Raw genomic sequence first — 15305 nt, forward strand, 5'->3', positions numbered from 1 at the left:
AATGCAAAAATAAATAAATAAATAAATGTTTACGGAAATAAAGACAAAAATAGAGACTCAGAGCTGTTGAAGAAGATATTCTTGTGCAACCTTCTTCAACTCCTGCATAAATGTTATCTTTATGTTGAATTAAACAGGCACAAGTTTCACACTGAGTAAGTAAATTGTAACCAGATATATTTCAATAAATTGTCTTTTTGTGACATTTCTGTTCTAACTTCCTTCTAACACGAAGCAAGTTAGAAGCAAGTTTGAGAAAGACTGCTCATATTTTCATAATCAAAGCCATATTTAATTGTTAATAAAAACATGTCCCAGATTGTTAAGGTTAAAACACATTGGCCAGCTTAGTAGGGAAAAGTGATGTGTGGGATTGCTCGTTTGTGAATTTGTGAATCAGCCAGAATCCAGTGGATCACTCACTGAGGCCAGCCTTCTCCGGTGGAAACAGTGAAGAGTGTGAGCAGAGCCCAGATGACGTTGTCGTAATGAAACTCGTGCCTCTTCCAGTCTCTCTTCTTCACCTCTTTTTTATCCTTCCCATAGTCAATGTAGTAACCCCTGAAGAGAGAGAACAAAATAGTTGAGCTTCTCATTGAAACTCGAGTAGAAATGTACTAAAATGTAAAAAAAAAAAAAAAAAAAAAAAAGAGAGTAGGCAAAGAGCCATAAAAGAAATTGTAGTAGTAAATTGGAAATTTGGATGTAAGGCGGAGAAATCTAAACTGTGATTACTGGCAGTCTTTCTCTGTGTCCTTTGAACTGTCGGTGCAATAGAAGAACTTCCCCTTGAAAAGCTGCACAGCGATGACGGCGAAGATGAACATGAAGAGTTTGTAGACAATCAAAATATTGAAGACGTTTTTCAGAGATGTCACCACACAGTCAAACACCGCCTGAAAGTAAAGGAAAAGAGGTGTTAAAAACATTTGTATCAAAGATGAACTTTGGTTCAGAGTTGCAGAAACTGACAACTTATTTTCACAATATTTCAAGTCTTTGACTTGATACTTAAAGCCTTTTAAAAAAAAAATCATCATTTCAAAGTTTTTCATTCATAGGTCCGATTTTAAATATATAAGCTTAAAATTCAGAAAAAAATAGAATAATGCATTTTATTTATCAGCGTCTTTTAAAACACCCAAGTACTCTTTATAATGTTAAAAATCTAATTAAACTGTAAAGAAATGGCTACGAGACACAAAACCACAAAATAACTACACCATTAAAGTGATTGGTAAAAACAAAAAATTATTGAGTTATTAACAATGCCTTCATACCTTGAGCTTAGGAAGTCGTTTGATGGTCTTCAGAGGTCTGAGGACGCGTAACACTCTCAGAGATTTGATGGTCTTTATGTCTCGTCCTTTGTTGTTTCTGAGCATAAAAATGCTGTGTTATCACACAACTTCTTTGTTGCACAAACGTTTCAGCTACTAAGGCATGTCTCAATTTGTGAAAGCCAGTATTTGCACAAAATTATTTGCTAAAAGTTACTTTTACCCCATCACGTTGCTATGGGTCGGTCCCACAGAGGGCATCATCAAAGAAAGAGAAAACCAAAAGTGGATTAACACAGCTACAGTTACAAAGCAATTAATAAATAGCAGTAGGCAAAAATGTTTTTGTGCAGAACTTAATATGGGTTAAAATTTTTCACATTATGCTGATTTGTATGTATTGTATGTTCAGAATTCTTGTCGGAAATTTTAAATACCTGGTTTACATACGATAATTAAAACGTTTCTTCTTTACACATTTATACTTTGATTTCTTGTACACTGATAGCATGAGTGAATAGGTCCTTTTAGCTATCCTAATGGATTCAATATAGATGCATACAGTCAGAGCGAGGGTTGATCTGTTCATTAGATAAAACTGTCAAATGGCAAGAATATTTCTCAAACGTCGTCAGAGATGCATCAAAAACCAATTGCCAGGACAATTATACAAGGCATTCCAGGCATGTTCGGCGATGACCTGATGCTGGGAATATATTATCCTTCAGAAAGGACTTTTGCATTTGTGACTTTCTTGTCTAACTTCATATAAAACAATAACAAAGTATAACCTCCTCAAAGACATGCAAACAAAGCTGGTTAACTCAGGAGGAGTACAGGAATAAATCATGTGACTTACGTGAGGGCAAAGGCCACCAGTGCTCCCACCACAACGATGAAGTCCAAGATGTTCCACAGATCTCTGAAGTAGGAGCCGTCATGGAGGATCAGACCCTGGTGAATCATCTAAAGACCACACACAATCACATGAATAGAGGTTACTCCAATCTTAGTGCCATGTATAAGTATTCAGAGTATTACATATGTTGCAATAAAAAAGTATTTATTCACAGTGAGATCGTGGTGATTTTTAGCCAAAAGCTGAATGGGATTTGATTTTTTTTAGACTAACTTTTTAAGTTATTAAGACAATTTAGCCTCATTTTGCCCAGAAAAAAATTGTTTTAAATTATTAGCTTGCTCACCTTTATGATCATTTCAAAGGTGAAGACTCCGGTGAATACGTAATCAAAATAACGTAGAACCTGTAAAAGTCAAGCAAAGATGAGAACAGATGAAAAGACTATCAGGAACATTTTAATTCAAGTTAATACCATAAGCCCAGTATTAACCTCAGTTTGGACAATTTTAAAATATTTTTTTTATTGAATACATTAATAATGTGTAAATTTTTCTTACAATATTCTGATCATCATATGATCTCTAGGATATGAATTCCTAATTTCAGCCATTACTTTGGTCTCTCTTTGCCACCTAGTTCAAAATACTGATGTTAGAATCAGATTTCGAGCAAAATGCATAAACACTATGTTTATGTCTCCCTGCAATGTTTCTCTTTACAATCTCAAAAGTCGTAACTCGCTTTTAAGCTAAAAACAGCGTAAACCTCAGATCTATTTTTCAAAGTTGTCCTCTTATAAACAAACCATACAAATACAGTTGGCATGCTGAGGTCCTTCAATGTCTGCAGCAAGCTCCTCTGGATGGTCTACCAGTCTGTCGTTGCCAGCGTCCTCTTCTAAGCTGTGACATGCTGGGGAGGAAGCATTAAGAAGAGGGATGCTGGACGACTAGACAGGCTGGTAAGGAAAGTCGGCTCTGTTGTGGGGTCTGAACTGGACTGCATTTTGTCAGTATCAGATAAAAGGACCCTGAATAAGTTACTCAACATCATGGACGACTGTCATCCACTCCACAGTACCATCATGCAGCAGAAGAGTCTGATCAGCTGGAGACTTCGCTCCCTGACATGCTCAACAGACAGACTCAGGAAGTCATTTGTACCAAGGGCCATACTATTGTACAATGCTTCACTGAAGGGCAGGGGAGAAGTGGACTTCTCTGCTTAGTACATTGACACAGCAGACTTCACCTCCACACTCCTTATAGTGTCATACAGACTGATGGACTGTACTCTGTCTGACTCTGTCGGCTACATTATAAGTCAATATGCACCAAATGAAAAACGTACCTACAGATAAATTTAAATTTAGCACTTAGGATTTTTAATGTTTCTGAGTATTTTTAGCTCTTAGTAATGTTGGTCTGGTAATTGTGTTAATTTGGTGATTTAGTGTTTTTGTGGTATATTGTGTGAATTGTAGTGTATGTTGTGTGTAATGTCTTGAGCTGCTGGGACTTTGAATTTCCCCTGTTGGGATCAATAAAGTATTCATCATCGTCATAGTACAAGCAAAAGTTTCAGGTGACTTCTTTTTAATTAACACGTAATCTATTTTTCAATGTTTTCATTACAAACACACCTAAGAATATTAAAAGTATTACAAATTATGTGTTAATATATTTCAGCTAAAAGAACTATTGGATCCATGTGAAATCTGCAGAGTGTCTCATAAAGAGGAGGGGTGCACTGAAGCGTCTCAAACCTTATTCCAGTCTGATGATGTGGCTACAGGGTCTTCCGCAGCCAGTGCTATGCTGCTAGCAGCTATCACCAGCAGGATGCACATTTCAAAGTACCTGAGGTTCACCACATAATGACATGCTCGACGCATTCTGGTGGTAAAAAGAGGAGACTGTTAGAGTACATCAACATCTTTAACTAATAGGGAACTCATCAAAAGGTACGGCAAAATTAAAGAGACAAAGATATAATTTAAAAAGGATCAACATGTATAATTCAAGATGAAAGTGATGATGATAACTTTATTAGTTCGGCAAATAAAAGGTAACCTGACCTGAAATAAAATGTTATATATCAGTTATTTACGTAAATAATTCATTCACTGATTCAGCTATGCCTATTTACCAGGAATTATGTTCGCTGCCAAGTTGCTTAGCAACCAATTAACACTCTGTGGCCTCTGTCCAATCGTCAGCTTTATTAACCTCCTCAATTAACTCTTCAAAGTCAAACGGACATATTTTTTTGATACGTGATAATTTTCTGTACAATTTATAAGTCTTTTTTTTTTTTTTACATTAAAAAAACAAAAAAATCATTTTTAAAGCACCACTATTTTTAATCCAAAACCAAAATGATCGAACTTGGAGCTCACGGGTTGTCAGGTTTAAAGATGAACATGCTGTCTGGGGTCACAGTGTTGACAGGTTTTGTCTCTTCTGCCTCTTCCTTCTCTGACTTGCAGGTTTCAGGATCCTTGTTGTTGACTAGAGAAGGTAAAAAAAAAAAAAAAAAAAAAAGAAAATTAAGGTAATCCTCTTACTACTTTTTCCATTTGGGAGGTTTTCTTGAGCTAACTAAAATAATGTGAAGTATTGAAGACCTTGACACTGGTCCTTGAGAAATAAAACTTCCTTTTGGCCAAAATGTGGCTAAATCATATCACCATGTTCTTGAAATAAAATAAAGGAATCTAACCACTAACCTGCCATTCCATCATTTTTATTTAATTACTTGACATTTTAACATATGAGAAAAAAAGATGTTTTTTTAAAATAATATATTTCCAAGCATCAAATAAATGTACTCTCCATCGTCTGATGGTGTGCTCCTACCTGTGATGGTGGAGAGTTCAAGAGACGACTGCACGCCAGGCACCTCGATGATGACACTGGAACTGAGCTTATTGTGGTCCAGCTCTGACTCCTTCTCTTCACTGTTATCCTCTGGTTTGCTGGGTACCAGCAGCTCAGACTGGTTCAGAGCATTGTCTTGCTTCAGAGGGCAGAGGTCACTAGAGAGGACGTCTTTCAAGTTAGAGTTTCCTCCCTCGTTACGGTTGGTCAGTCTGCAGTTGCAACAAAACAAACACAATGTGCACAGATGTGTGGAGGAGTGGACAACAACCCACATTCTGGTGTTGGCATTTAAATAAAAGTCACAAGGAAGAGCATTGTAGCAACAAAGCAGGAGAGAAAAGCAGGAGAAAAAAGTAAAACCAGCAACTACAGCAATTTGGTTTTAATCAACAGATGAAAAATAAAGGTCATCTATTGCCAGACCCTCATTTCAAGCTGAATGTATTTTGTAGTTAAGAATTAATTAATGCAAATAAATAATTGCTCATATAACATTGAATAAACATTTTTAGCTCATCTCTTATCTGAAGATTCTTACTTTAGAAAGATGAAGGTGGGTTAGGGTTAGGGTTAGATGCATGAAATTTTGTGCTTTATTAAGGGAAACAAAATAACTTATTGTGATTCATACCATCTGACATAAAATGAACGTAAGAATATCTCCATCCTCTGTCATTTAGATTTTCATACAATATAATTTATAAATAATCTGACTTTTTTTGTGGATAGTTTCAGGAACAATATCAGGTTATATGATAGATCTATTCTAAATGATGGCCGTCGCTCTGAACATTTCTCCCACCAAACAAGCTTTAATGCATCAGTTATTGAATGACTCACCTGCTCTCCTCGTGCTTGTGCACCTCTCCATCTTCGTTCTCAGGCTCTGGTCCCTTCTCCTCAACTATTCCCGAACTTGTTCTGCTTTCTCCAACATCATAGCTGCCGTCTAACTTTCCTTCATATCCAGGAGAGGACGCTTGATTTCTGGTGCCGCTCCGATGGTCACAATGATGGCCCCTTCGGCCCCTGATCTCAATGTGACCTCCTGTCTCAGGGGTCAGAGTGTCAACGTTATCAGGAGGTCTAAACTTTTTTACATGCCTGTGTTGACGTTCTACGTTCAGTCTCGGGCTTCGGCGCTCAGAAACGTGTTTGTGATTAAGACCTGGCTTTTTGTTTTCTTCGGTGGATTCGGATTCTGGAGGTTCTGGTAAGGTCAGGCATGGCACGTTTGTAGGATCCAGACACTCTGATTCCAGCACTGCCATAGGAGGCTGAGGAATGTCGCCAGGAACCGTGGCATCCAGTGGCACAGAGGAGGCCAGGGGCTGGGTCTGACCTGGTGAGGCTAGAGGGTCAGTCGGCTGCTTCATGCTCCCTGATGGCGTGTGCTGCACAGCTTTCCGGTGCAGCGACAGGGGACGTCCATGAACTGAAGCAGGGGGGCCATCTTTTTCCTCACTGGGACTGCTGAACAAGATCTCTCGGCTGGACATCTGCCGGTGTCTCCGTAGTTGACTGGTCCTCTGCTCCCAAACAGACATGGTCATCCTTTTCCTCCTCTCTCTCCTGGACATGAAAGAGTTAGAGGGTTTGAGTGGTGGCGGTGGGCGGCCCTCCCTCATACTGCCCTGGGCCTCCTCCAGGGAGTAGGAGTAGGTCGGCCGGCTGCGGTGAATGGCTCTTTTCCTGTACAGGTAGGGCCGCCTCCTCCGGCTTCCCCTGGGAAAAATTAGACAAGACATATTATCAATATAAATGGAATCAAACCGGCATTAAGATGCTTAATAGAACCACAACTTTATAATTTCATCCATGACATACCAGACAGTTTGATTCACCTTGATACTAGTCAGACACAGGCCGGCTTGCATGCAGTGTTTTTACCAATAAGTGTCACCCTAGTTTTGGTTAAATGAAACATCAATATTAAATTAAACATGTACACTGAATGTTAGTTTGTTCGAACCAAAGAGTTATTTTTGCTTCAGCATGAAGCCATTTACAGTGGAAAATGTTTAAGTCCAGGACCAGTTGGGTGTGGAAACTGAAGATTTCTGTCCCCACTATATTATTTTTCATGTTTTGCTGTTTTCTGGAAAAAGAATAAATTGCTTTGTTAATACAAAAAGTGGAAATCAACATCTCAGTATATATATATATATATATATATATATATATATATATATATATATATATATATATATATATATATATATATATATATATATATATATATATATATATATATATATATATATATAAAACTCTATTTCCCTTCACAGCTAGATATTATATATATATATATATATATAGTGTCTTAAAAACACACAGTTATTTATTTATTTATTTATTCATTTATTTATTTGTGTGTGTATTAAATGTCTTAATCTGGGCCTTGAGTCTGAATTTCGTACCACAAACAAGAAAACGTGATATGACAATAAAAAAATAATTGAATCCTTAAATTTCTGTCTCTTTGGTCCGCTGTTTCGTTTAACTGATGAGTAATTAGATTGTTGGGGCAAATAGTTATCGCTGTGTTTATTTACATATGTAGATGAGCTGTCATTCTAACTGAAATAATAAATGGATTTGAGCTGAAATATTGTGCCAAACCAAGTTGTTTTTGGACCATTTTTGTGTATTTTGTGTGCATGAATGCAATCTCCTCTGAGCAAATAATTTGTTATGACAAAAAAAATATTCTTTTTCTCATGACAATGAGATATTTTTCTCATTAGATGTGACTCTGTGACTGTAATAACATAAATAAACAGAGTGATGCAGAATGAAATTGGCTGAGTTGATTTGAGACACTTTTATGGACTGAAATAAGGTTGGAGAGGTGGACAGGACAGCATAGGACAGAGCATGGACAGATGACGGACTGAGGGACTTGGTTTAGCAAATCAAACACAGGTGAGTGAGAGATTCAGAGAGCTGAACAGACAGTGTTACTTACTGGAGTGTGGATTCTCGTGCGGTCCGTGTTACCAATGAGCGATTGGTTGAAAACAAGACATTAGTGCTTTTGTGAGCAGAGACAAAACAGGCCAGGAGACACACAGCAAAAATGGCATCTTACTCAAAGACTGGTGGCTGCAAACAAAAAAATCTCCACACCAGCCGCTTTTAGTCTTTATCCATCACCAGAGGATAAAACCGCTCTCCTTAGAGCAACACATAAATAATTAATCCAAACTTATAACACAATGTTATTTAATCTGTTTAATGCTGCTTGTAACTAAGACTTGGGGATTTTGGAGTGTGTCTCCTCTGGAGCCAAGCAAGCACATTGACCAACATGATGGTTACAGCATCAGAGAAACATTTAAAAAACATTTATAAACATCAACATAAGAGCAACATTGATAGAAAGACACTCAAACAGTATGAGAACACACATATGGGCTCCATCAGCAAAAACACAGGAAAGAATAATTCATTTTTGAGAAAAACCAACCAAGCTGGGATGCAGCTCAGAACACCACTCTATTCAGACATGCGGATAAATTTAAATAAGGAAATTCATGTGCAGAGCATCTCCATGTCAGATTAAAGAGGTTAAACAGTGTTTGTCGGGGGAGTTAAAGGCATAATAATGGAAGAAAAATAACACATGCACACTGAAAACACCTGCTTTGCTTTGAATGAGAAGGGTTTTTAGTAACTGTGTATTTCTGGTAATTTTTTTTTCTTTCTTTGATCATGCAGACCTTACGACATGCAGCTCCACATGAAAACCATTATCCGACTTCGACATGCAGGGCTCTTTGAGTTCAGCAGCTGGTGTCATGCAAGTTTCTCCAACACCTTCAGGGCAAAGCGTGTTTAACTTTTTGTTTACATCTTAGATCAAAACCCTAAAGGTTCAGAGAATGACCTTAAAATTTAGATGCCAACCCTGATGACCTCTTGATAATCTCACCATTCCTTTAGACTCTGACAGAAAAAGCTAATTCTTTGTATTTTTCAGTTTAGCTTTTCTTCCTTTGGCTAGCTTTGAAGCAAAAAGCAAGGAAGTATACAGTGCCATACTGTATACATGCATACTACATACGTATTCATACCTCTTAAACTGTTCTACATTTTTTTGTTATGTTACAACCAGGAATATATTCATTTTTTTTCATACACCAGCAAGTTAGATTATAGTCTGAAACTAGAAAATAATGGAAACATAATTTTCTAAATCTTTTACAAATGAAAATTTGAGAAGTTTGACTTTTTGGATTTTAAATCTCATTTACAGTGATATTCCTAAATAAATTCTAATACAATCATTTAGTGATTAAGTGACTTCTGAGGCTCCTGTCCCTCCTGAGCTAAAGCCTCCCCACAGCATAATGCTGCCACCACCATTTTAATATCAGCCAAAAAGTAAAATGATGTTTGTAGTGTCTACTGGCAAATTATTTATGATTCTTCATGACTGACGCTCTTGAAATTGTGCCATATTCTTTTCATTTTCAGATGATGTGTTGAATGGTGCTCTGTGAGAAGTTTAATGTTTCTGCTCAACTTTGCTCCGACTTATCTGCTCTGCTCTTTGGTCTTTGTGATGCTATTTGCTCACTAATTTTTTCTTACAAATGTTTCATAAAATAGGTGAACTCCATTTGTGCACAACATGCTTTTCAGATTTTTTTATTTTTTATTTTTTTGCAAAATCTTTTGAAAACCCTGAGGTTTTGACTTGTAATATAACAAAATATAGAAAATTAAAGTGTTTGAGGACTTTAGCAAATCCTTGTAGGAAAGAGGGAATAAAACCGTAATTATCCCAGGGAACAACACAATTTCACCAGAGAGTTTAGATGGAGCTCAGTGGGTCATGTTGATAAACTCTGTGCAAGCTCTTTCACATGCCCATGCAAAAAAAAAAAGCTCCTTGTTTCACAGCGTGCATACAGAGTTTTCCACTTCTGTTCATGCACATGCACTTCCAGGATGTATGACAAGGCAAAGTGCAATCAGATACTGAGAAACAAAATCTATTCTGCAAGTAGAAAAGACAAAATCGTGTTACTAGACCAATCAAATTATCCACATGTTTATCCAGCATTGCCCAGCTCTGTAAACTGGCTTATAAGCAGTTCTAAATAAAAACACAGTGGTCAGTTTGTTATGCCGTTTTCACACAACAACCCAGAGGAAACAAAACAACCAAAAACTCTTAAAGGATGTTTTCCCTGTTCAGCACAGTGTATTTCTTCAGTAATTCAAACGAAACAATCAAAACTAGATAGCTGAGTCCTTGGCACACATTACCCAGCGAGGAAAAGGAGAGAGAGATAAATGAGTATGGAGGAGGTCAAGCAGAAAGAGCTGCATACAGAACTTACTCTGAAGACATGAAGGAGGAAAGCGGTCCGACCTCCTTTGCTTTCTGCAGAGCATGCTTCTGGTTGAAAGCTGCCTCTGCTTCTTCTTCATCCTGATCAACAAATAATAAAGACACCTGAGCAACTCGACCATATGCACATTTAAATAACTGATCAGAATCGAAGAGATGGGGCTGAGGAACGACAGAAAACACATCAGACCAGGTATGTTCTGTTTAGTTGTATTACCTTGGTAAGTTCCTGTGCATTGGCGAGGTTATCCACAGCAATGGCCAAGAAGACATTCAGAAGAGTATCTGGTCACATATATGTTAAGGAGGCTCAATCCATCAGCTAATATTTATTAAAACAAAACTGGAAAAAAACAAACAAAAAAAAAAAACGTTGAAATTGAGAGGTTGCAGCTGTAATTGCACAGAAATAAAGTTCATCAAAGAGTTGACTCATTGAGAACTGAATGCAAATTCAAGCCACACCTGTTCCAATTTTCACCTTTTTATGTGCAACGAAATTTTAGTCTTTTTCTTCACAACTATGCACCAGTTTGTGCACATAAAGCCCCAATAAAATACATCAAAGTGTGTGGATGTAACGTGACAAAATGTGCAGAAGTTGAAGAGGTACAAACGCTTTAGTGAGGCACAGTAATAAATCCTCACAATTAGTGAAAAATTACAAGTAAAGATGGCAACAAAATTGATTGTGAATGGCAAAAAGTGGATACAGTTTCCAAAAAGAGTAAGAACTATAAAATAGATGGAGGACCACATCCCCGACTTCACTCCTCCTTGGGAGCGAATACCGTCATACATGACCTCATTCCAGTCCTCTCCTGTCAGGATCTGTACAAACATGCCCACACAAAACGACAAAACATCTGTACAACCACCCTGAACTCTGATGAGCTCAGCTGCAGATTTACTGTCAGTAGTAATTTGTCACTTTTATTTCCAGACCTGAAACACAGTCATAATGGCTGCAGGAAAGGTGTCAAAGTTTGTTGGTGTGTAGTCTTCAAAGATGAACCTGTAGAAAAGACAACATATGTCTGGTGCTGTACGTGAGGATCCATCGTAATCAGTTCATTTAGAAAGCATTTTCTCTTCTCCCTACAGAGGAAAGTTTATCACAAGAACATGCTTGTCTATTTCTGCCAGTTTTATGAACGTGTCAGCCAGAGAGAAACAACTCGGGAAAACAAAGAGCAAAACATGTGGGCCACAAAGGTCTCAAATCTTCACTCAGCGAGTTGGTGTAGTAAAAACAAAATTTCCAATGTCAATATGTTAACCTTTACTTCGAATCTACGCAACCAAGAATAATTACATTTTTGGCGATTTAACATATTTTCTGATATTTCACAGAAGCATTCCAATGAGTTGATATTTAAGCTTAGTGAAAGGTGTTGTGAAGTTACCTGCCACCAAAAAGCTGCATGCCAAGGAGTGCGAAGACAACAATGAAGAGAAAGAGAAGGAAGATCAGGGAGATGATGGACTTCATGGAGTTCATCAGAGACACAACCAGGTTTCTCAGAGACGCCCAATACCTTGACAGTAACCAAATATCAAATTTAAGTTAAAATCTAAAACACAGCATTTCTGATTCAAGCTGTGTGTAGCAGAAAGACATTGAAATTAAATGCATTTACTAAATCTACACAAAATGGTCACTGCACAACTCTATCCATGGGGAAGAAACGTCTTAAAGCCTTTTTTGTTGTTTACAAGAAGCATTGATTTTAATTTTAATTTAATTAATTTATTATCACAAGTAATGCATGCATCCAAAAAACATGGCAACACACTTTAGAGGTAAACATGTAAAGTGACTACAACTTCCTTTTGACCATCATTAATAAAAAAATGTTAGTGTAAATTATGTTAGTTGGGACTGAGCATGATGAGATTTTTTCCCCTTGGCATGAATAGAGTCAGTCCTGATACAAATTTAAACAGCTCTTGACAAACCGCAGAATACCTCTTCAAAATCTTGGAAATGCAATTCCAGTTTGGACTGATTTTAATGTCCTTTGATCAGTGTGAAGGAAACCTATCAATGGGAAAAAAGTGAAACGAGCCGATGACTAACTTGGTGATTTTGAAGATCCTGAGCAGGCGGAGAGCGCGAAGGACGCTGATACCAAATGAAGTTCCTGGTCTGAAGAATCCCCACAGCACCTCAAAGATACTGCCAATGATTACCTACAGTAAGCAAAAGATGTGAACAGATTCATAAAAATGAGCATTTTTACTTAAACCACAGCATCTTAACTGTGTGAACTACATATGACAAAGGAAGATGAGGCACTAACACTGCAGTCAAAGCAGTTAAATGAGGAGTGAAAATAGAGACGTGGTCCCAAGCTGTACATCTTCAGGAACATCTCTGTCAGGAACAGAGCGAGGAACAGGAACTCTGCATAGTCTTAGAAAACAGAAACACATATTAACTACTTCCAATGTTGCTAGTAGACAGTTTCCTCACATTGTGTGGTCTTGCTGAACTTACAAAGAAAATTGGACAGCCAGGAGGGCTGGTTGTGGTGCACAATGGCGACACACAGCGTGTTGAGAGCCACAAGGCCGAGCACTGTCCAGTAGAAAGTGTGTGTCTTCACCACGCGGCGAATGGAAATCCGCAGGAGACGCTCTTTACGTCGAAAATAGGCTGTTGGACCTCGCTTTGCACTCCGAACGCTGGCTCTGGCCATGGGCATGCCTTACAGGAGGGACAGTGGGTAGATGCAGAGAAAAGCTGTGGTCTAGCAGCACTTACACAGCATGGCGCTAACAACAGTGACAAATCCATTTTAAACCCCTGCAAAGTTCAAGTCGAATGGAGTTTAACTTCCAGTTAAACCGCAAATATTTCAGATTATATCCACTCACCCACAGAAGAGATATCTCCATAATGTTCCTCCCCTGACTGGCCCTGACGCACATCCATGCCTCTCCTCTTTATGGTGGTTGCTCGCTTCAACACTAAAGACATAAAAGGGTCCAGTGGCAGACTGTTCAACATTTAAACCAACATATTGTAGGTGAAACACAAGCTTAAAGGTAAAATCATTTTGAGCTCTTGGTTGTAAGGAATGTTTGTTCAATTTATTTTTTAAAATCCATTGCAACAAAACCGTCTTTTGTAAGCCCACCTTCATGTGTACAACATGTAACACTCTCTGAACAAGGCAAAAAATCTGATTACTGAATGAATGTAAAACAACAAAGCAAATAAAATGGCCCGAGCCCAACATGCTAAAGGGAATATGGAGTTCATTAATGTTGCTGCTAAATGAGACAAAAATGATCATCTAATTTTAAAGCAATGGGCTAATTGCCTTCCTTTCAGCAAAATCCTAAAATATCTGTCAGGAGGAAAGCAGTGGTTCCAGACAACTTAACTGTGTGTTGCCTTTTCTTTTTTTAGTCAGTGTTTACATAGTGGCAAGCCAAGCAGGACACAAACGCTAAAGCTTCTTACTGACAAATGTGTATACGATTACCTCTCATCTTATGAAATCTCGACGAACACCTTCCTGCTACCTCTGGATCTACTTGCAGTCAATATTTGCTCAAGTTCTTTTTAATAGGCCCCTGATCAAACACAAACATATGCAAAAATCCTGCTGCCGTTTCCCACATAGCGGTGTTTGCTGAGGGCAGGAAGATTCAGTCCTGTCAACACAAACACACATCCAGGCTGCTGCCTTTTCGGACCAGCGGTTGCTAAGGCAACAGCAAAGTGCCACCTTTCTTTATAATCAAAGCTATCAGAGCATCCACATTTATTTCCATCGCCACTGAAGACAGTTTCAATGTGCACAAATGATTTAAACTTCAGGGTTTTTTTTACTTTACAGTGTCGGAGTGACCAGGTTGCATAGAGTTCTTTGTAGCAGTTACAGTGGGTCACAAATTGGCAATTTAAAACATCAGATTATACACATATGTGACCATTTGTTGTAAGGCTTTTGCAAAGAAGCAAAAACACAACAGAGACTAGTTACAAGATCAGGAAAGATCCTGTAATTTGCTCAATAACGTATCTTTTTGAATGGAATAGTTGTTGATGCTTCCTGCTCTGTGAGGCTTTGTGCTTAGACACAATACATTAGGTCCAAAAAAAAAAATCATAATAAAGTCATTAGTTGACCCACTTTGTCAGATAAAAAAAATTGAGTGACTCCTTTTAGCTCCATCAAGCTGTTTTCAGAGATGACTGAAAGTATGGATGGTTGATGCAAATGGAATAACAAGACAACATTTATGATCAAATTATTCACTCCAGCTGCAAATATCACTTGATTTTTCAATCTGCACAACAGAAAGGAATCGCCTAACCTCTACCCCTTAATCTTAAGAGATTCAGTTTGATTACCAAGAATGCAAGCCAGCCTATAATTAACAACTGATGCATGAGCAGCTATTTAAATTAAATCTTGTGGGGGATATAACTGAAAGTGCATCTTAAGATTTATGGTACGCAGCAAAACTGAATAAAAAAACATCCCTGCTAACTCACCATCAAGTGCAGAAGGTCCTGTATTCCTGTTCTCCTCTGCAAGCATAACTTCCTCTGGAAAGAAAATAAAATATTGAATCAGAAGTGAGAATCTTGACTCTGATGACAGAGATAGCCTCACATCATTTCTAACCACATCTCCAACTCGGATGCAGCAAAACAAAAAGTCGACATGCTGCATGAAATAGTCTACAGAGGACAGGGTTAATCATACAAAAAATATCTATTAATGTTCCCATCGTTGTTGAGAAGAAGCATTTCCATAACTTGGACTAGACCCACCAGCTCGGTCAATCCAAGCGCGGTAGCCGTTCAGCTCTCTTTCAATCTGCTGCTGGCGTCTCAGCTTCATGAAGGCTCTGCGATTTTCCACTCTCTCCCTCTCTTTGGCAAATTCTCTGAAATA

At 38.0% G+C, this 15305-nt stretch overlaps 1 protein-coding gene across 5 annotated transcripts in view; it reads right to left on the reverse strand.

Moving 5' to 3' along the window:
- The window catches only part of LOC122838482 (voltage-dependent R-type calcium channel subunit alpha-1E), a 98254-nt gene that overhangs the window by 16962 nt on the left and 65987 nt on the right, over positions 1-15305 (reverse strand). For 4 of the 5 annotated variants that reach the window (XR_006371900.1, XM_044129160.1, XM_044129159.1 and 1 more), the window contains 21 exons: positions 15182-15297; positions 14900-14953; positions 13267-13359; positions 12887-13096; positions 12690-12802; positions 12467-12579; positions 11793-11924; positions 11332-11401; positions 11100-11217; positions 10604-10671; positions 10376-10467; positions 5865-6749; positions 5001-5233; positions 4541-4652; positions 3908-4037; positions 2486-2545; positions 2140-2246; positions 1504-1515; positions 1281-1377; positions 736-896; positions 424-561 (listed from right to left, as the gene is read on the reverse strand). Coding sequence is in view for 4 of the 5 variants with exons in the window: in XM_044129160.1 (XP_043985095.1) it covers positions 424-561; positions 736-896; positions 1281-1377; positions 1504-1515; positions 2140-2246; positions 2486-2545; positions 3908-4037; positions 4541-4652; positions 5001-5233; positions 5865-6749; positions 10376-10467; positions 10604-10671; positions 11100-11217; positions 11332-11401; positions 11793-11924; positions 12467-12579; positions 12690-12802; positions 12887-13096; positions 13267-13359; positions 14900-14953; positions 15182-15297 (3114 nt within the window). In the remaining variant the exon portion in view is untranslated. The remainder of the gene's footprint in view (positions 1-423; positions 562-735; positions 897-1280; positions 1378-1503; positions 1516-2139; positions 2247-2485; positions 2546-3907; positions 4038-4540; positions 4653-5000; positions 5234-5864; positions 6750-10375; positions 10468-10603; positions 10672-11099; positions 11218-11331; positions 11402-11792; positions 11925-12466; positions 12580-12689; positions 12803-12886; positions 13097-13266; positions 13360-14899; positions 14954-15181; positions 15298-15305) is intronic. The other variant, XM_044129161.1, reaches the window with a different exon arrangement.

This window comes from Gambusia affinis, linkage group LG10 (assembly GCF_019740435.1).
Source record: "Gambusia affinis linkage group LG10, SWU_Gaff_1.0, whole genome shotgun sequence".
NCBI lineage: Eukaryota > Metazoa > Chordata > Actinopteri > Cyprinodontiformes > Poeciliidae > Gambusia > Gambusia affinis.